The sequence below is a fragment of the Motacilla alba genome, chromosome 9, assembly GCF_015832195.1.
Source record: "Motacilla alba alba isolate MOTALB_02 chromosome 9, Motacilla_alba_V1.0_pri, whole genome shotgun sequence".
NCBI classification, from domain to species: Eukaryota; Metazoa; Chordata; class Aves; order Passeriformes; family Motacillidae; genus Motacilla; species Motacilla alba.
The window spans coordinates 21,542,913-21,565,063 of record NC_052024.1 but is presented as its reverse complement, the minus strand read 5'-3'; the positions used below and the strand labels follow the sequence as shown (position 1 = coordinate 21,565,063).

The 22,151-nt window shown below is 41.2% G+C and overlaps 1 protein-coding gene across 2 annotated transcripts in view; it reads right to left on the bottom strand.

The window, feature by feature from the left end:
• Nucleotides 1–95: 95 nt before the first annotated feature.
• LRRC31 (leucine rich repeat containing 31) overlaps nucleotides 96–22,151 on the bottom strand; it is a 28,429-nt gene continuing 6,373 nt past the window's right edge. The window contains exons 2-11 of one of the 2 annotated variants that reach the window (XM_038145883.1): nucleotides 14,806–15,189; nucleotides 14,192–14,372; nucleotides 13,161–13,310; nucleotides 12,608–12,775; nucleotides 9,992–10,159; nucleotides 8,961–9,128; nucleotides 8,046–8,213; nucleotides 6,790–6,957; nucleotides 5,482–5,649; nucleotides 96–4,297 (exon numbers count right to left, since the gene is read on the bottom strand). In XM_038145883.1, coding sequence (XP_038001811.1) covers nucleotides 3,978–4,297; nucleotides 5,482–5,649; nucleotides 6,790–6,957; nucleotides 8,046–8,213; nucleotides 8,961–9,128; nucleotides 9,992–10,159; nucleotides 12,608–12,775; nucleotides 13,161–13,310; nucleotides 14,192–14,372; nucleotides 14,806–14,898 — 1,752 coding nt within the window. In that variant the 5' untranslated portion in view covers nucleotides 14,899–15,189 and the 3' untranslated portion in view covers nucleotides 96–3,977. Of the gene's footprint in view, nucleotides 4,298–5,481; nucleotides 5,650–6,789; nucleotides 6,958–8,045; nucleotides 8,214–8,960; nucleotides 9,129–9,991; nucleotides 10,160–12,607; nucleotides 12,776–13,160; nucleotides 13,311–14,191; nucleotides 14,447–14,805; nucleotides 15,190–22,151 lie in introns of both variants that reach the window. The other variant, XM_038145884.1, reaches the window with a different exon arrangement.

Here is a 22,151-nt window from a genome sequence, read left to right as displayed (position 1 = left end):
TATTCAGGGAGAAAAAAGCAAGGATGTGGAAACACCGACCTTTGTGTTTAATCATAAAGATGGAATCCTGACTGGAGGGACTGCTGCAGTTTTTCGCATCTTTTTTTTCTGTGTACGCTGGGAAAATAAGAGCTGCATTTGCACAGAATCAGTACATCACAAAGTGAGCAAAGGGCAATTTAAAAATGGAGTGATATTGTTAATGTCTTTAACTCCATGAACATTTGCTGTTCATTTGCTAATGAACAATTATGCACCCTTGGGCTATGGTAAGTGTAAGAGTATTCATAGACATCTTTATTTTAGGGCTCAGAATACACTTTCCTTTTTTATTTAATGCAATGCTTTTTTTCCAATGATTTTTTTTCCACTGGTGCAGTTTTCTTCTGGAAGGTTACATTTACAGAAGTAGTAATTTATGCAAAAGACTCACTTTCAGATTTCATTAATTTAAATTGCTCTCCGCTGCACTGTGCATGCAAAGGAAATGAAGAAGCAGACTAATGTTTCTGCTAAGAAACAAAATTAAACCCATAAGAAATCTTTCCAGCACAGGAAACAACATAGATGTCTCTGCCAAAATTTCCACCATACTGTGAGGTATAATGTGACATTAATGAGCAGAATATTCTGTGTTCATTTATCAACAGTAATGCAGCTCCACAGAATTTTCTTAGGAGATTTCTTCCCTAAAAACGAAATTCCAAAGATTACCATTTAATTGACATAATATATCTTTTTAATGACTGTGTCTAGATACCTGTGGAGGTGAAGGAACTGAAAATTTTAAATGCCTTAGTCTTTCTGAAAATAAATTCAGTATCTTTCCAAAGGAGATCTTTCTCCTGGAGTCATTAGAAAGATTATAGCTGGGACAAGATAAAGGAATTAAATGTCTGCCAGAAGACTAAAGCAAATTGCAGGCAGGAACAATAGAAGGGGCAAGATCTTGTTCTGCTGCTGTAGGGAAATTCCATGGTCTTCAGCTGCTCCCAAATTCAGGACTGAAGGGACTCTTAATCTCTTTAGGTACTTGGTGCAGCATCAGGCCAGAACTGTCAGAACAGGAATAATATCAAAGCTCAGCATTTAAAACTCATGTTGTCTCTGTGTTTAGCAATGATCCCAACAACATCACAGTTTATAAACTTTACTTATGCACTTTACCTCCAGAAACGATCAGTACCTTGGAAACATGTTTGGAAATATGGACTAGGATTCTAGACAGGCCACACACTTCTACCAGGACCTGCATTACCATCCTGTCTTGCAGAGGTGTAAAAAGCTGTTTGAAAGTATCTCCACACTTAGGCAAAACTGTTCACTGATGTTTCAACAATCTGCAGTTACGGCACTTTGAATGACTGCAAGCTGTCACTGCCTTAGTGGTACTGCTCATCTGTGACATGGCTTGGTGACAGTTTGGGATGTGTCTGTGTATGGCAGGCTTATTTGAAAGCAGTGGGTCTGCAGGATGCAATTTCTGCCATGATTCTGGTTCTGACACATCAAACACCTTTGTTATTAAAAAGAACCTTGACAAACATAATATTGCTATAATTCTTGCATGTCAAATTTATGTGCAACCATGTCTTTCCACAGCACTTGACAGGGAGACAGCTGTTTGTCCTAGACACAAGATGTCCTTGTCTAGTTTTTATTCTGTACTGCTCAGCTGCCCTTTAAGCCCCTGAGTTTCATTTGCACAGAGAACCAAGCTGGACTGAGGCCAGCCGCTGTGCAGGTTCAAAATGCAGAGGGGGTGGGAGCAGAACCCTTTGTTCAGTCCCACTGGCTGGTCAGAACTGCAGTCCTGCTCTCCCTCCTCTTGCCTCAGGGAAGGTGGTGCATCCTGAGGGAGGTGATGAGGAACCAGAGTTCCGTCTCTCCGTAGTGCTCTCTGAATCTGCATCCAGGGCATGGGACTCATTTCTGCTTGGCTCTTGATTGATACTGAAATCTCATTAATATGCTCACTGGCAGGAGAGAGCTGGGACTGCAGCAAAGTGGGACGGCTCTGTTCTGATTTTCCATTTCACTGGGTAACTGAGGCTGTTTTGATTGTTTGGAAATGTCTAATGAAAATTTTTTCACCCTAAGTGAAGGCAAAGGGGAACAGAGAGGAGGATGAATCAGAAACTGCCAAGCAGGAAATCATTGGAAGAGAAATTTCTGGGCAGATTGGCAGATTACGAGATTTTTAGTAGAGGTGATAAAAGGAACAAAAGCTTTTTAGTGGCACAATTGGCATGACAGAATAATAAGAGGGCAAAGGACTGAGCAGGGGGATCAGGGGCAGGGAAGAGTTTGCCAGCAGTGAGTCTGTCCTGGGCTCTGGAGCTGAGAATGAGGAATCCAGCTATGAAAGAACAAGAAACCCTAACACTGAACTTGAGTTCAGTTAGGAAGATTTCAACAGAAAGTGGACATTAAAGGTTAACTGGAGAGAGAGGTTCAAGAGGGAAAGGATTAATTCACAGGAATTCTCACAGAACAGATAAAAAATCAATTTCCCAGTTCAAAGGGGGATTTGAGGAGGAAAGTCACATGAAGACAAGTGATAAATAGAATAGGTTGGTGAGATGCTGTTAAACAGACACGATGGTTTTTCCTCATTAGAACAAGTGTCCTAGCTTAACTCATAGCTTGAAAATCTCTCTTGTTAGCCCTAAATGAAACAGGGGCTCTTTGCTTTATTTCAGAGGTTTAGGATCCCACACAGCAATTCCCTGCTGCCCCTGACCAAGAGACTCCAACTCACGTTTCTCAAAGCTGGGGGAGCCAAGTGCACTTTTCAAATGGAACTGAAAGTGGAACCAGGAAGTCCAGGGTAACTTTTACATGAAATTATGAATTAAATGATCAATAGGTATCAGCACAGTCAGGTGCTGGTTATAGCCCTGAACAGGAAAAAGCTGATGTTGGAAGGGTTGCATGGACTGAAAGCTGAATATTGATCATCATCTACGGGGGAGAACTTGCTGATGGGGGGCCTTAGCAAGTTAGGAAGCTGCCACTGAATGATCCTGTTGTGCTTCTCCTCCAGGAGATTGCTGCAGCATGTAGAGATGCTCAGAGCTAATTGAGCAGTACTTTATCCCTCAAGCTGCCTCAGGATTTCTCTAAGACTCCTCACTCAGTGGGCAGATCTAATATCTTTACTTCCTAAAATACCTTACCAATGAATAATCCCACTGCAGTCCTGGAGCTCACGTGTGGGTTAACATGCTCCATGACACAAGTGACTGTGACAGAATTTGGCACTTATTGATTGCTATGTAACCAAAATTCTTGTTCAAGTAGCAGGACATATCTCTGATTTAATGTACCATAGCTTTTTCCTTGCCCCTGAGACTTGCAAAGACACCAAATAAGTGTTTCTTACCTTGATTTTATGCTGATTCTCTACACAGGACTCATCTACACTATGAGATGGCATCAAGGGCCAGAGCAGAGGCAGACCAGCTCCTTCTGTATTCTCCTTCCCGGACTAATCTATAATGTTGAGTTGTTGGGATGGATGCCAAATCTCCCACTTACGATTTAAGTAATTCACAAAGAGGCAAAAGTTTGAGGGGAGAAGAAACTAACATCTAAAACATGGAGGTTTCAAGTATTTTCACATTAGAGGTATTTTCTGAGGCCACATTCACACTGCCCACCCGCCTGCATTGACACAAACCTCAGCCCTTCCCTCCACGGCCAAACCTGCAGCAGGTCCCTCTGACCCAGCACTGCTCTGTGGGCAGCGGCCTTGGCAATATTCACAACATAAAGACTGAGTAGTGTAAGCACGGCCCAGAGAATCTGAAAGGAAATTATGAAATAGAATGATCTATGTTGCAGAAGGTCAAGTAACAGTCTTCTATAACTGTGAAACTATTTCAAGAGATTATTAAAAACTGCAGTCTTCTGAGACACATAATGCTTGGTTCACGTGCTGCTCCCAAAAGGCCTTCAAACACCTCCAACCTTCATCAGCAATCAAAATGAATGTTTCTCTTGTTGTCTTGATTAAAGCCTTCCATTTGCTTCCTCTGGGACTCTGAAAGGGCCCATCTCTGCATGGCCAGCTCTGCCAAGGCTGGCAGCTGTGTCAGTGCTGCCAACAACTCCCCGAACCATGGCCCGCAGTCCCGGCAGGACGACGGCCGGAGGCTCACATCCAGCTCTGAGAGTTCCTTGAATGCTCCTAAAGCTCGGCAGAAAACAGCCCAGCCTTTGTCAGAGATGGTGTTGTTATAACTCAAATCCAGCTTCTGCAATCTGGCCAAATGGCCCTCTTGCCTCAGGGATGCTGCAAGAGATGACAGACACAAATACAATTAATAAATCCTGGTAACTGCTTTAAAAGCTTCTCAGAAAAGGGAATGGTATTTTAATACCTCATTTCAGCAGTCAAACAGCAAGATTTAACTCCTCAGCAACATAAAACCACTTGCTGCTGATCTCAGAAAGACAGTTTTATAACAGCTGAAGGAGTTTACAACACTTAAAGCACAGACAGTTCAAAAGGAGCAAAGTACTGAGTTAAAAGTTTGTGGCAACCCGAAAACCTTGGAGTCAGTTGGAAGGAGGTTACATCAAGGGCCAGTTGTAAGAGGCAGACAGGCTTTACAGGGAGATTTAGAAGGAGGAAAGCAAAACTAGGTGAGGCTGCATGACTGACTACAACAGCCACCTCTCACTGTGGGAAGGCCAGATACACCCTAAAGGGGTCCTTAACATATGATTGGCAAAGGAGACACCCATCAAGGGTGATGGTTTTTGAAGTCAAAAGTATTTGGGCTTCACTTCATCAGATATCACATTCCAGGGCCTTACAGTTGTCACACACCTAGTGCAAATGTCAGACACTCAAACCCCTGAGTCAGGCCCACAGAATCATAAGGATGAGTATAAAATTAGCAAGTTTTTGAAAGGATCCTAGAATGTATTCCTTTATCAGGTTCCCGTTTTCCAGTATTTCTTAGCAGCTGCTAAGAGGTGGAGGTGGGTGAAAACATTTCTGGTTTAATTCTCCCTCACAGTCTCACTCCAGAAACTCACCTAATGCCTGGGAGCTGGTAGTGCCTGTATTTCTGGCTGTCAGAACAGACATTTTCTCTGAATTACTGAGCCATGAAACAGCATCCGAGCAAAATAAAACTCCTCAGTTGCAGCTTTAAATATTTGATATAAAAAACAGATGCAAACCCTACATTTTCTAAATGATGCTTTTTTTTTTTTTTTTTTTTGGTATTAATAGATAAAAGTGCTTAAAGATTCTTTGCATTTTAGCCTTGTCAGCTCTTCCACTGAGCATGTCCAGGACACACAACAGAAAAATGAAAGTCCTTTGTGGGAAAAATACTCCTGTATTTTCCATGTTTTCCTTTGATTTATGCAAAAATGTGCTCAGCCCATGGAACAAGCCCCTTCTGAATTGTGGTCTAAATGCCCTAGTTCCTTTAGTGCTAGTAAATACCATGTTATACTTACTTAGAAGTGCCAAATCTTCAGCCACCAGGTTACAGCTGCTCAGTCTTAACACTTGAATCTCTGTTGCAAGCTTTAGTGCTCCCAAAAGCAGCTTTAGGTTCCCACCAACGCACTTATTCCAAGAAAGGTCTAATATCTCCAGTTCAGGAAGGTGAAGGGCAGCCTCAGCTGAAAAGATTAAGACCAGCAACTTCTGCTTACTAAGAGAAAACAACATGCCCTCAACAGACACCTCACCTGCAATTCACCTGTAAGTAAGATCCTAACAGCCTGATTGTTTGTGCTTCAAATGAATTCTTTTATCCCAATAAAAGTCAGACAAAAGAAAGTAAGAAGACTCTGCCTATAGAATCTACCAGGACTCTATGGAGAGGGTTTTTTGTCTCTCTATTCACATTATTGCCTTGGCCTTGTTGCACTGAATTAATTCAATTTAACAGCTTGCTTTTAAACCATTTTATATCAATTTTAAGACAGTGGGGGGTTTTTGCTGTGAACTCACTATTTAAGGTGAGATGCTTTGCATCTTTTGACAGCTCTGATTTCCATGGTGTCACTCTTACATAACTGTAGTGATATAAACATAATACTCTTCCTGCAAGGACCTCTGACCAGCTTAGCTTGCTGCTGCTTCTGCTGGAGGCAGTCAAGTCTTACTCCAGGTTTCATGTCACAAGTAAACAGCACAAAATACAAGTGCACAAGACAGAGTAACTGAGAGATCCCTCTGTACCAAGATTTCATGTGCCATATGGAACACCTATCAAAGGCCATTAATCCACAGAGATTTGCAATAAGTAGGCAAAAGAGGCTGAATTTACATATCCTGTGTTAGACTGGACTTTTCTTCACGGCTGTGCAATATCTTTTCCACCTCTGCAGTCATTTCCTCCACTGCCCCATGCTGAACTCTACCCCAGAAAGTTTCTACTGAAATTTTCACCTGCAGTGAGGTTAAATACCCTCAGTCAAAACTTTACCCCACTGAGTGAAGTGTTACATCCAGACTATGATTACAGCATAAGATAAAATCATGTTTTTCTTTTTCCCCCAAAATTAAGGAGTATCTAAAAGCTCACTATCAGACAAAGGACTAAGAGAACTTCAATCCCTCCCTCAGAGGAAGTCATACAATTCTCTTCCTTTGCAACCTGGTCTCACAAAGCACTGGTTTCATCACAGGATTTTTCACTCAGGACCTGAGGTATAAGGTAACCATGACCCTTGGAGTTCAGCCAAAGGAGAAGGGAATGCTTTGTCCTACAGGGATACACAGAGAATGGGCACACTTTAAAGAAACATTCCTACCTAGTGATGAAAGGGACTCTTCATCTAAGCCACAATTGCTGATGGTGACAGATCTCAGCTTTGGTAAAAACCTGAGCCTGCCCAGAAGAGGATCTGATGAGAGTCCCACATTTTTATTCGAGGATAAATTCAGCTCTTGAAGATTGGAGAGTAAAGGTATCACCTGGGCTACAAAAACATGAAATATTTATTAGACAGTCACTGATCCATAACAAATGTGTAGTTGTATAGCCTGACATAATTGTTGTGTAGCCTGACATAATTTCTTTTCTTTACAAATCAATCCAAAAGTCAAGGCCAGCCAAGTTTTTACACCCAAGCTCATGGTGAGTAATGTTTTAGACCATAAATAGCCTTGTCATTTTCAGTAAAACTGTTTCAGAAGTTAAGTATTCCATACTATGTGGAAGGTTGTCACAACATGGCTTCCTGGAAATTTTCTGGGTGAAGTAGGGAATTTCCAAATGCCTTCATTGCTAACTGAAGCTTCTTTGTCTTAATGTTATTATTCTCTCTTATAAAATAAATTAAAATAAATCATGATTGATATTAATAATACAGATTATTTCCTAAAGCTTCATCATCATCATCAAATCTTCAAGTTATCTTCTTTGTCATGGGAAATAGGATGTGGGCAATATAGGCTTTGAGTCATGGGATTTTTTGTTGTTAAGAGTAAAAACAAAGTTATGATAACAGGGAGAGAGAAATAAACTGTCTCACAAATTGATTGGGAAATGCCTTTTTCTTCATAGTAGTGTTTATAGTTGCATCAATTCAACCTGGAAAAAGCATACAACAGCAGCAATGCAAGATCTCCTAAAATCACCTTCTTCTTGGTGTGCAGCTCACCAACAGGGTTTCAGGCAGTTATATTTCCATGCATATACCCCCCATGGATCCACCCAACTTAAACCCCTGGGGGATCTGCCCCTGGATATTTCCTAAATTACTGATTATCAAAAGAAAGTAGTGTTTGGTGGCAGTTCCCACATTCCCATTGTGGGTCTGAATCACAGCAGATTCAGGTCCTTAGTTCCACATGGGATCAGATGCTCTGAGATTTCCTTTTGTTTAGCAAAAAAACCATTCCATATTGATCAAGAAAGCTCTCCCCCACAACGCTTTTTCAGAGCAGCCTAATGGAAAAAAGTACTAAGCTCAGCTCTTCTGCCAGGCAGAATCTTCTATGTCTTTGAGATATTTTCAGAAAGCAAAACTGAGGTCCTTAATGAATTTCCTCAACATGTCCTTACACAAAACAGTCATGTCCTCTTCTGTGACACAGCACTGGTGAAGATCAAGGACTTCCAGATTTTTCAAGCTGGCCAAATGAGCCGTTGATGCTTTAAAGCCACCACCAATCTCTCTGTTACATGAGATGTCTAATTTCCTTAGCTCTGCAAGGTGCTGTAAAGCAGTGTCTGAAATGCAAAAGGGAACACACTGGTCACTGGCTGCCACAACAGCCCAGGTCAGGGCTTTGGCATCTATTTACTTCAACGTCAAAGTTTGCACGAGGTATTGCAGGCAAAGCTCCTGGGCTAAGCTCCGGTGTATAATCACAGCAGACATTCTGTAATGCAGCAAAGCCTCCCTGTCCATGCAGCTCCATTCTTCTCTGGGAGAGCAGGTGAAGGTGAGGCCAGCTCATCCCCCACACCCAGTCAATCCTCAGCCTTTTGCAGAAATTACTGCTGGATGTGCTCATTAATGCCAGTTGTTTTGTCACATCCACTAGAGAGAGGCACAGATAACAAGACCATTTCATGTGGCTTCACTGGACACTTTAAGTGGTAATGGTGAATTTGGATTTCCTTTGGAAAGCAGGACTAGCTTGTTAAAAGCTAGCTGGCCTGTCTGTGTCCTTGTCTATGTTCAGTCTGGGAAAAGAGGAAGCATGTCCAGGGAGCCACATCTCTGAGATGTGTGTCAGATAAATGGTGTGGAGGGTGACTCCCCACTGACTTTCACAGGCTTGAGCTCAGGGGAGATAAATTCAGCTCCTGCTGAAAGGCCCTGTAGTCTTTTACCAATCCTCAAACAGCAAATCATGATTGCCCATTAATACTGCCAAACCATCAGCAAAATCCCACCTCATTGCCTTTCTCAAATGGTTTTCAGATGTACAATATATTCAGAATGAAAGTTTTCTGAACATAAAGTCTAACCTAAGCCCTGGAGGCTGTCTTGCTTTAATCCACACATGTGCAAGTTTAACTCTTTCAAGTCTGGCACATTTTTCAGATCCTGAGCAATAACCTTCATGCTGCAGCCAATGTTTTTGTTGATAGAGATATCTAACACTTCGAGGTTTGGGATCACATTTAGAAGTTCAGCTGGGAAGAAAAAAAGAAAAGAAAACCAAAATTGGTAATTGTCTAGAATACATACAAGATGAACCTTAGAAAAACACAGCGCCGTGATAAACAGGAAGACGTGGCCAGGGTTTGCCTGTCAGTGTGGTTTAGACTTGCTAAGTTCCTGTTCTACCTAAACAACACAGTAAAATAAAGACTGGATAGGAATCATGAAAATCTGTGAAAAACATTTATAAAAATAAAAGTGGAAAAAAATACAGGGACTGTTAAAAAAATGCAGAGGAATAAAAAGCAGAAATACAATCAGAAATAAATTTTTCTAATGAAAATACATAGGAATGTCTGTTACATATGGGGCTTCTCCTGCAGTGGAGATGAGAGCCATGGGGCTTCTCTTTACTGAGCAAACACCTCTTAAAACACACAATGAGATAAAAAGACCACACAGGATTAAGCTGCTATGGTGAGAGGACAGAAGGGAAGGATGGTCAGTGGTTGCCAACTCAGCCTCAATTCCCAATCCTCAGACCTTCTTTCCAATCCCATGGCTAATTACACATTCAGCTGCTTAATTTTGAGCAAATAGTGTTGGAAATTCTGGCACATATTTTTTGCTGAAGATCTCAAAAGATCCACCTGGACCACTGAGGCAGCCAGACTGTGGGTTAGGTCTTCTCAACCCTCCCTCATATGATTAGAGAGCACAACTTTCTTCTTTGGAAGGAAGTGCACTAAATCCCCACATCATAAATACTGTTATAATGCAGAACTTGAAATAAATTATCTTTTCACTGATATTGAGCTCAATCCAGCCATTATCTAAGTCAAATAAGTTCCATTTTCATGAAGCCAGCCTCAGTCATGCACCATGGACACCATACCTAGGGATTCTCCATCCTTTGCTGTCAGGTTACAGTCCGTCATTTTCAGACATTTTAATTTGCAACCTTCCTGAAGTTTTTTTGTCAGCAGTGATAGTTTTCCACCTATGTTACTGTTCCATGATAAATCCAGTTCTTCAAGCTGAGAAACAATTTCAAATGCCTCTCCTGCAACAGAAGTTTAGAATGAGTCATTCCTTGTATCAATTTCAGTGCAAACAAAAATACAGGTTTGGAATATATTAAAGAGGAAGGTTAGCTACTTAATGCTCAAATTACTTTATGACTAATGTCTTCCCAGGAAAATTGTTAAATAAATGAATTATTGCTTCTGCAGCAATGCTGTATAAAATCTCACATTGTCTAAGGAGCAACATAGATCACCAGTCATTGTCACAGTGCACACAAACCTGAAATTTATTCAGGTTCCCAAACCCCCATCAGGCTGTTTGGCCTGTGCTGGGACCAGAAAGACCAGCCTAGAGGGAAATCAACACAAGTGACAAGGCTGAATTTACTGTCCTGTAGAGTTCTGCTCTGTTTTATTTGGCAAACTTCCAACATCCTCTGTACTGCATCCACAGGTCATTTTGGAGGGAATGAAAGAATTCCTCTCACAAGTAGTTCTGAAGCATGAAAGTTTAATTTCTGACAGGAATTTCTGACTCACTTCATAAGAAACCAAGATGAGCATTGTTTTGACTCAAACTAACTAACTTTCCCATGATTTCAAGGCAGACAGAACTGACTTTTACTACATTTGGAAAAATCAGCCTTTTCAAGGCTTGACACACCTGCCAACTGTGAACTGTGTTGGTGCTTATTTGAAATACTAACATCCTGCTGTAAAATCCAGCTTCCTTTGTAGAGGAGGGAGGCAGAGCATATTTGCATAAACTCATTCCCAAGAAAGATCAATTAATCAGACCATATGCAAATGCAATTTCAAAGTGTCATACACAATTTTTTGATCCAAAGTCTAATAATTAAGAATTATATTTTAACAGTAATATCCTTTCATGTCTGTGTGGTTTTCATAATTAATTTTTCACAAAAGATTTATAATAGAAATATAATTACTTCCATAAGTGAATATCCGGGTTTGAGAGGAAAGGCCACATCTTAATTCTTATTTTTGCATTTATTTTAAATTATTGCCTCAGTGTTGAATACTGAGCAATGCTCTTCGGTTGAGAAGTGCAGCATAGCCTGTTTTTGTTTGACATGAGCACCATAGATTTCCAGACACATTTTCCTCCCAGAAGATAAATAAAGGAATATAACTCCAGGAATTGTTTCCTATCGCCTTTCACGGCCAAGCTCTGAGCAACTACATAGAATAGGTTGATATTATGGTTATTTTTCAGACATTGATTTCTAAGCAGGATGTGCTGAGTCCACAAGAGGCCACATTTCTGCAGAGAGACGTGGACAAGGTCACACAGCCAGGATTGGCCTAAATACACAAGTTGTTTTCAAAATCACAGGCAAAATCAATGCAAACTGGCTGTTGCTATTCCACGTGTCAAGGGCATCACATTTTGTCTGGAAATTCAAGTTCTGTGATCAATTTTCTGTCTGTCCCAGCAGAAGCTAAACTGAACTGGGAAGGAAACAGCACTGAAGAACCTGGCAGAAAGAATCAATTGGAAAAATAACCAATAAAACTCAGAAGGAAAAAAAACCCCAACAAACCAACCCCAAATATATGAGAAAGGTTTGGAAAAGAATGAAATAAAATTGAAAAAATAATAGAAAATTAAATACAGATTTCACACTTATCAGAAACAGAGCAGTTATTTTCACCAGCTTTTGCAGACGTGCTTATTTCCTCCCCAAGAGATTGCATGACTCACTTTTAATCTACCACCATATATGTAATTTTATTTCTGAACCTGTCCTGGAAAAGGCTTGGATATGAATGACATAAACAAAGCCCAGCTTTATAACTCAGATCCATTTTAGAACTTACAAAATAAGCAATAACTTTTTAAATTTCTAATTGATTGTGTTTGCCCTTCTTTTAAATACAAACCACAGATCCACTGCAAACTCCAGGCCCAGAGGTGACTGTGCCAGAACCTGACTGTGCAATACCACCTCAAGAACCTTTCCATCTCATGCTTTGCAGAAAGCAGGGCACAGGCACTCCAAGTATAGAAGTAAGCAGAGGAATAAATTTCTCCCAGACTTGAAAAAAGACCAAGTCATAAAGTTCTGAGGCAGCTCTTCTGGTTTTAAGCCTTCTCCCAAAAGACCTTTGGGGTTTTCATAATGAACACTCACCTGTCCTGCAGCTCCAAGACCTAAGCTGACCCCATTGTGATTGACTCTGCTTCAAGGCAAAAAAATGCAATCCAAATTAAAAATATTCTTTCCTGCAAATAGGACTGGATTCTCTTCCCTTCTGAGATTGAAAGCTTCACACCCTGAGGAATGAACTCTGCAGAGCTACCTAAAGGTGTAAGGTCACCCATAAGCCCAAGTTTCTACTGTTTCACAGCAGGAGTTTACTTTGCCCGGTGTGGAAGCAGCAGGAGTAGGATGTAGGAAGAGATGAGATGGATTACATTAGCCCCAAGCTGTCTGGAAGTAAATGTAAATGAAATCCTGTACCTAAGGAGATGACATCCTCAGCTGTCAGCCTGCAGTTGTTAAGTCGGAGGACTTTTAACAGGTTCATGTGATGAAGATGGACAGTGAGAGCTTTCAAAGTCCCTCCAACACAACCATTCCAGGACAGGCTGATCTCTTCCAGCTCTGGGAGAAGTGGCAGTAAAGAAGCTGTAAGGAAAGAAAAGAAAAAGCTGTTCTGTCTGCATGTTTCTGCACACCCTGGATATCACTACATGTTAATATTGAGATGTTTTCTACAACCAGTACGGAATTATAAAGCCATGACAATTTGTACCTCACTTTTCTTATCTGTAGCTCGAGTGTAAGGACATTCATTTTCTTCATAGACCTGGATGATTTCTATATTTATATATTACATAATTGACATAATTTATTAATTAATATTTCTCAGGGATCTGGGACCATTAGATGAAATGTTAATATGGCCTGTATAAAAGAAAGGGAAGGGAAAAGAGGAGAGGGAATAATAGAACAGGCAAATAAAAATTAAAGAGATATATGAAGTGATTAGTTGAATAAAATGTGTATTTACCCAACTCTGTTATATCTGCTGCACTTAGTGCACAATTATTTAGATCCAGATTCTTGCTGCTGGGTTTCTTTCCCAGTTTCTCCATGAACTGGTTAAATCTCTGCTCACCAGATGGTGACTCTGCTTCAGAAGTGAGATGTGAAAGTCCATCTGAGCAACAAAGAAATAGGGCCCTGGTTACCTCTGCTAATAAACACAAGGTGTAAAACCTGCCTGAGGCTGCCAGGTGAAGACTTTAGGAAATGAATTAAATCTGACAATGAAGCAGGCTCTATTTTTCATCAATGTGGACCACCAACCTGACTGATAAGATCACTATAGATCAAATCAATACAAAAGCCCTTCTGCATTTTCATACAACATCTGTGTAAGGATGTTCCTGCTTTTCTGGGCTTTGCAAAGAAAAAAAAAATAGAGAAAATACCAGTCTACTCTCAGTAGCTGCCTTCTTGTCATTTCAGCAAACTGACCCAGACCCCTTAGGACAAAGGATGGGGTTCTAAGAGTCACCTTCCATCTCCTTTTGAAAAACAGTTCCATTTTCTCTGGAGTGGATGCAAAGAGTATTCTTGTGTGTGCAAAATAACATCCATGAGGGACTCCCTTCCCCTTCCCCTGCCCAGTGCCAAGTGATAGGAAACATCTGCTCCTGTTGTCTTCAGACTGCTTTAGCAGGACAGCAGGGCAGAGATCCATCTTAAATACAACAGGCCAGGAAAGCTTGGCTCTGAAACCAAATAAGATCTGGAACTAATGAGCTGACTTCAGCACTGACTCTCACATTGCAGACCAAGAGAGAAGTCACCCAAAAGCTTTACCCTTCCTCAGCAATGTGGATCTAGCTCCTTGCTTAGCACCTATGAAATCAGAAGGTACATCCCTGATAATGCTCCAATCAGAAGTAAATCCTGGCTAGACAATAAACTGTAGGCAGCAAATACAGGATTTTGGCTAGCAAGAAAACAGCTGATTTTCTATGAAATTAAAATATATACACATACACATGTGCTTCATTATTATACCAGCATTACCTTCTACAGTGAGATCTTGCTTTTCACTCTGATCATCAGTTCCATCATTGCTTATTTCTGTTTCTTCAATTTCCTTTCTGCCCTTGCCTTCAGATTTACCAAAGTCAAAGCCTTTGAAGAACTCCTTGATGGCTGAAGGCTGCTCTTTCCTTTTTTCAGGAGCACACTTCTTTCCTTGGAACTGTTTTATAACAAAGTCAAATGGGGAACTCTTTGGGTTGTCTTCTTCATGTCTATCCTGGCAGTTCTGGTCATCTTCCAGGGGATCAGCAGACAGAATTAGTGCAAATTAGAATTAGAATTTAGTAATGTTTACTCTTGCTTACCTCTTTTCATTATGGCAGGTGCACTGAGAATTTGCCACCATCCAACCATATATCATAGCCATGATACAAGTGTTCAAGAGCAAAGCACTTACAATCACAAAAAGCTGAGGCAATGTTTAAAATCTGGCATTAATGTGTCGTCACAGCTGTATTCCTTAGAAATACAAAAATGGTACAAACCAATGTATCTCTATGTACATGCACAGTTACTGAGCTGCAGAGCAGTCCTGCTTTCCCTGGCTGTGATTTCCTGCTGTAGAGAGGCATTATTTTAAACAAAGAACATACCTGTCTTTTCCATGGGTACACCTGAGGTTCCCTTTCACAGTTTTCAGTTTTTACAGCACTTGCAGGCTTTGTGGGACAGGTGAGCCATGACATGCTAACAAAACCTCACTCCTTTCCTTAATGGGAACTTTCCGTGTAGTTTTCTCTCACAAGTTTCTGTTTTCATCAGATTGACAGCAGCAGCTTTGCAGAAGTGGTTTGTGGGCTCTTTCCTGATATCTCTATTCCTTTGTACTGTATCCCAAAGTCTGCCGTTCCTGGGGCTGAGAAGTCCATTTAAATGCTCCGATCATGTCCCAGCTCAGACCGCTCTCAAGGCAGAAATCAGGAAGTGGCAGCAAAATCTTCGCTTCTGTTCACAAACCACTGCATGCCCCGAGACAGCTGTTGATAGAAGAGGCTGAGTCACCGCAGAGATCAGATTACAAGAGTACCTGCAGAAAAGCTCTTTGTTTTCCCACCCCTTTTGTCCATACTGGTCAGCAATAGTGCTGAAGGCGCAGCTCAGTAAGAAAAAGGGAAGACGGATACTCCTGATCATTTTAGGAGACACAAGAAATGTCACAATCATCTTCTGGGCAGCACTATGATACAACATTACAATGCAATCAACACACCTTATGTACACCTCAAACTCCAGTACACCATTTTTTTTGTCTGCCTGTCTGTCCTAAAGTCTGATTTCCTCAATGGTGAACATAAAAATTTCTGTCTTAACCATACTCATGGCCACTTATGCTGAATCTCTTTAGCATTGATAATCTTTTTCAGTCTATGTGGTCTTGATTTTTGCAGGCTAAACCTGCCAAACCCTTCTCCCCTCCTGTGGCAAACTCTCCATTTCCCTTATCATTTCCTGCTCACCTTTGTCTTTGTCACCTGGTGCAATATAACTTATACTTCCTTAAACACGAGGGACCATCCACTGTCTGTATACAGTCTGTATACCCTAAAGACATATGCAAACTGGAGGGATTTTGGTGGGGAATGATAAAGCTGGTAAACAAAACCAACAATTCCTTTGCAAGCAGCTGAGCAGACATCAGCCTGAGGAAGAACTTGACTCAGGGTGAAACTAGACAAAGGATTCAGACAGGGTGGAATGAGGCACAGGGTGCTCTGAGAAGTCAACAGTGTAAGATGAGAAGAAAAAGTGAACGTCAGGAAAATCCTCTTGCCCATGAGAGGTACCATGCTGGGAAACATTTACAGCAGCTAGAAATGCACAAAATCACTGTGATCAACCATCTTTCTCTGTAGAAAAGGAGGGCACACTTCTATTCCCAAAGAGAAAGGGTCTCCAAGTTGACGTCAGGGTTTTCTGACACCAGGAGTGGCTGTCCTGTCTCTTTTTCCGAAATCAGCATCTCACTACAGAGCTGTATCCACATCAGGAATTTGTGCTAAATCAGGTGTCCGGGCATCTCAGCTATGCAGACAATGGGAAATTCCAGCATTTCTGTTGGTGAAGAACTGAATTTGACAGTTCTTTGCTTGTGCTTAACAGCAGAATGACTGGGAATGAAGCAGAGACCGAGCAACCTGTGTTTGTGAACATGTCCTGGACTCTCCTGGCCCAAGACTTCTCAGTGCCCACTGCAGCTCAATGAGAACAAGGAATGGGAATATTTGATAATCTCTGTCCTGTGAAACTGGGGAAATCTTTAAGCATGTTAAGCACCAATTACAGTGGTTAGGCTGGGCTAACTCACATGCTCTAACACCAGTATTTCAGGTGATGTGCTGCCAATTCAGAAGTTCTTTCACCACTCGAGGCTGTTGGGTGACAGTGACAATACCCCAGGGCACTCTGACAGCATCCCTGTAATTCAGTCAGAGAGGAAACACAGTGACTTGGTCTCCTCTTCCTAAGAAGCAAATCCTTACATTTTTTTACATCAGCTATGAGGGAAGAGGTGCCAACAGGATTATCCCCCCACAAAAGCAGACTAACAAGAGCAAGGTGGCTGCACTAGGCTGCAAACATGAGCAGCACTTTGCAACAGGCCCAGGCTGTGCTGTGAACATGTGATACATCACAACAGCCAGGCCCAGCCATGCTCTGTTTGCTGCTCTGTGCATCTCCTCCCTGTCACACTTCTGAACAGGTGTCCTGCTCCTGTCAGAGCCCTGTGTCTGCTTCCTGCAGCATGTCATGGACAGCACAGGGCAGGCTTAGCTTTTAGAGTTCAAAAATAATAGACGCCTTCCCCTTTCTATCCAGTTAAATGGCCTGTGACCATCTGCCAAGTGCTCAGTGTCACACTTGTTTATATCTGCTCTTCCCTCTGTCTAGACCTGGGGCAAGGTTAGGAACAGAACCAATTTTGGAACAAAATAGTTTAAGTTGCATCCCACACAGCATCCACTGGGGAGAGATTAATGTGGATTTTTGTACTTTGCCTCATTGTGACTCCTTAATCCGGCATATATTCCAAAGAAATAATGCCATTAGAGGATTAGTGCCACAAGTTCATTTGAAAAAAAGGATTTGCAAACACTGAAATCCTATATTCTATGTGCTTAATCACTGAGTATCATTTTGGGGATTTCCTCTCCCTTTAGTAGTGTGTCTTTCAATGAAACCCAAGCAAATCAGCAACTCTGTTTTGGATGGACCTTATTATCCACTAAAGGAAAACAAACCCCCAAGCACCTGGTTAAAACAATAGAGTCTAAACACACTGGACTAAACCCATCCTTGCTGTCATACAACCACAGTTACGGCAGGGAGGCACTCAGCCCAATATTTATATAGAATGTAATGATTTGGGATATCTATCTGTAGAGATTTTTGATAGTCTGAGTGCTGCAGCACCTAACAACACTGTGACCCTTGTTTGCTTCCACAGCAGTTCCCTTCCCCAGCTTTGCCTCTGCAGGATTCTCTTGCTTGGCCTGATTTTTTGGGGAGCATGGAGCAAGGAATTGTTTGGGCCGGAAAAACGTTCATTGCCCCATGGCTGACTTTGGCAGTTCCAGGTGTCACACTCTTGGGCTGGGCTGACTCAGAACACACGTGCCAGGAGCTGCTGCCAAGGGAAGGTAAGGGAAGAGTGGCCTGGTCCAGCACCAGGTTTGCTGCCCTCATCTTTCCCAGCCACATGCATCAAACCATGCTCTCCATCCTCTCCCTCCTGCTCTGTCCCTTCCATTCATCCTCTGACTTTGACCCCTCATAACTGAGGCAGGGGAATTCAGCCTTGCCCACAGAGCTGGGAATCCCTCAGCTGGCACTGATGCTGTGCTGCTTGTGCCAAATATCTGTGTCACCCACCAATTTGATATTGACTTTCTTTCTAGCCAGGTGATCCACAGAGCCGCAGGGACTGGCTTTAGGGCCAGACAAAATCCTTCTCCAGAATACACTGCACACACAATGAGCTGGAAGGACCATTCCCCAGGGAATACCTGCCTGACCTGAAGGGGCTGCACACTTGGCAGGACAAGGCCAGGTTGGACAGGGCTTGGAGCAACCTGGGAGATGGGAAGGTGTCCCTGTGCATGGCAGGGGGTTGGAACTGGATGAGCTTTAAAGTCCCTTTGAACCCGAATCACTCTGGGATTCTGTGATAGTCCTGCAGGGGCTAGGGCAGGATGAGCTGGTTGTGTGCAGAGCTGTGTGACAGCCCCTGTTGGCACCGATTTATTATAACTGTAAGAATTCCAACCTTTGCATATTCCAGCATGAGCAACTAAACACAAACTGTAGAATTCTAAACCATATTCTTTTTTTTCAAAGCCAGAATTTACATTACATCCTATTAAATAGTTGTGACAACAAGTAGATTTTTCCAACTACTAAGTCATATTGAATATGCATTTTGAATTCCATATAAAGCAAGACTTATAGATCTATTGCACAAGATGTACATTTATACACACAGTACAGATACTTTTATCACTCAGGTATCAAGTTACTCCTTTTAAAATGGAGCTACACAAATGCAAACCTGATTTTCAATCTCTATTACAAGATACTAGACTGATAGAGAAGATTTTCAGTCTGGAAAATTCTTGTTGGTTGAACTTCTGCCAGGATTAATCCCCTCTCAGTTAATCATTTACATGAATGGGCAATCTGCAGAGTTCATGCAAGGCCTGTAAACTATATTAATTACTAGAAACCTAATTACAAATCAACAGAGTCACAGGATCAGTGTTACCTCCATACGGTACCATCTGGTACAATGGTGCTGTTTCTAAAGTTACTTCCAAAAAAGTATTTGGTCAACACTTTTCTTTTTGAATGTGATCCCAATGCTGTCACAACTTGCCTTTCCACATCCAAAAATACCCTAAATCCATACAAAAAGTAAGGAAAAAAAAACACAAAACAAGCAAATATGAAAACATGTCTACCATAAAATGCTTTCATTAAAGGTATTATGTGTACTGTGATTTGCTTCACTAATTATTACTCCAATTTAAAAGCTATGTCCAGAAATTCCATAAATGACAGGAACATGGTACAGTGCAGCTTCCATTAAAATTTAATTTTACCAATACGTTTTCTATTTCAGCAAATGGTCAGTTTGAAAGTTTTGACCAAAACCTATCAGTCTCATTTTATACCATGTTAGCCAAACAAAATTCAGGTCTTTGAAATCTCAACTTGTATGGTTATACATCCAGCCCTTCAAAACCATTTGGATCCAAGGTCGCTTAAAATCCAGTATTTTTTCCACAAACAATGTTTGGTCAATTGACTTTTCAAAAGAATTCAAAGGAATTTTCAAAAGTTAGCTGTATTTCACCTCCGAGGTTCACTCATTGGCTTTTGGAATTGAAATCAGCCACACTAAATAAAATTGAGTAGCTTCAGTTTTGCCCAAAGTTTGGCTCCAGTTCTCCTTGATTCATTCCCAGACTTCCCTTGGGAATGAGAGAGCTATTTAATCCACCTAGTCTCTCCAAATTCTCTCAAGAACAGCAGTAAATGTAATGCTTTTCCACTAAACAACCAATCACGTTGCAACCTGTTCCCTTTGCAGCGTCTGCTGACCCTGTCAGTGTGAATTTAGTACAGCACAGCACCAAAGGTGGGCACTTTTCAGTGTCCTGCAGCTCAGGAAGGAGCAAAATCATCTACCCTGCAACCAAGGGGTTGGGGAAAAAAATTAACTCCTAAGGAGTGTTCCAGCTTGAAGGACATTCTGCACAGCCAGTCCATTACAGTGACACTCACACAGGTTTGCCTGTTCCCTTTCTGGTTGTTTTTCAGTTTCTTGTGGACCAAGACCCCATTTCTAAGGCTGTGTGAAGTCTGGTGCTTGTTTCTAATCCTAGGACACAGCTTCTGTTCAAGTTCATTCTTGAACTGGTCCCAGGCTTTCTAACCCATCCATCAGACCACCCCCCTCTTTGCTTGTGAATTGTGCTCTTGTAGATTAGACCTTTCTGGGGGAACGTGGAAGGAAGCAAGGTTTAGCTAAAGAATCTGATATGTCTGAACACAGATTTCATGTTGGAAAAAGACAGGCTGACCTGTTATAAATAAGCCATTTATCAAGTTCTGTCTCTGTTCATTTCATGATATATCCCCACTAAAGTGGAGATAAGTAGATTTTTATCTTGCTCCAGTAAACTTGATAAGAAGAAACAGGGATTATCACTCTTTCACAGATTCCTCACTTAGGAGAGACAGCATTTAGAAAGAATGGATTAAAACCTGCTTAGGCTCTAGTTTAGCAGGTTCTCTACTCCTACATATCCATTCCAGCACTGCATTTTGGTAACCCTTCCAACCCTTCCCACCACAATTCTTGAACTATTAATTATTAGACAATTATTATTAGACAATAAAATTGTCTAATACAATTTTTACCTTCCATTTTGAAGGCCATAAATCCCATCAGCTGAGCTATGTCTGCCACAGATTTTGTCAAAAGGGAAAAAAAGGGCACATCCTGGTACTTCAGGAATTGAGAAAGATGGGTAGCTGACACTTCTTGAGAAAGATGGTAGTTGACATTTCTTAGGAAATTATTTGAGAGAATCTCCTTGTTCTTAATTCAGCTTTAGAGTAGTACCCAAACTGCCCAAAACTCATTAATTTCTATTCGTAACTAATTTCCTACATGTCTCCCTGTCCCTCCTTTGGTGCAGTGCCATTTTTCCTCAGGTGAAGACATCCAGCAGGAACAGGAACGCTGAGGGACACACAGACCACTGTGTGATACAGAAATGCTCTCCTGCCTGATGCCTGCAACATCCAGGCAAGAACAAGTTGCTCTTCTCTGGAGAGGAACCACTGAAGCATCTTTATGAGCTGTGTTTGTCACAGTTCCCTACAGCACACAGCAATCCTGCTTCTGTGCCAGAATCCAAGGCTACATGCCAGAGACCTTGTGAAGCAGTGTCTCTCTCTCCAAACTCCCTCACTAGGTAAACCAAGAAAAAAAATAAATATACAACCTTATTATATTGCTGGGTTTGATACTACTTCAGGAAGTAATTTTTTTCTGACAATGAACTTGTGGTTTTCCTGGAAAGGGATTCACATGGACTAAAACATCTGATGAAAAATGGATGATGATGCAAGTTTTTACTTTTATTTATTTGGCCAACCCCACATCCTACACAGCATTTGCTCCAGCCTCACCCAGACAATCTTGAAAAAATCCCAGTTAAAAAAACATTTTCCAAGACTATCTACTCATTACATTTCAAGTCACAGGCAGTGAGTGGACTGAACACAAGGTGAAAATGGTCTTTAAACCTAGAATGCTCCTTTGCTTCCTTGTCTGCCTGCACATGCAAAGGTTTGGACAACCACATGAAAGCTGTTCTCAGTTTATTTTAACTGGTATCTAATAATTAATTTTTTTTTTAAAGGAAGATCTAAAAGTCTTTTTTAAAACCCAGTAGTGGATTTTAAAAGCAATATTTCTGAGTGTGATTTTTTTTCTGTATAAAGAAAGTCCAGGCAGCAACAAAACAGCCACAATGGGATTTAAAACAAAAATATTTAGAGTGACAGTCCCTTCAAAAAATTTAAATAATCTCACATTAAAACCAATATATCGTGTAATAAAAAAGAATTTGTTTTCTGTAAGGTTGTGCAGAGGTAGAGCAGAATTACACCCCTTTGCTAATGATAACACTTCCCTGAGAGTGATTTTCAACAGGAATGCCCCATTTGCCCCAGGTTCAGGCACTGTTAGTGTTTTAGAGAGAACAAGGGGCAATATTTTGTTGTTGCAGTGAGCACCTGATGAATTTTAGGCAGGTGATTAAGAATTAACAAACAGCCCACCAATTGACATAGATATTGGAAGAAACTAAGCACTCCCTGACATTTCCAAACTTGCCATTTCTAGGCATTGGTTCTGGGAGCCAACTCA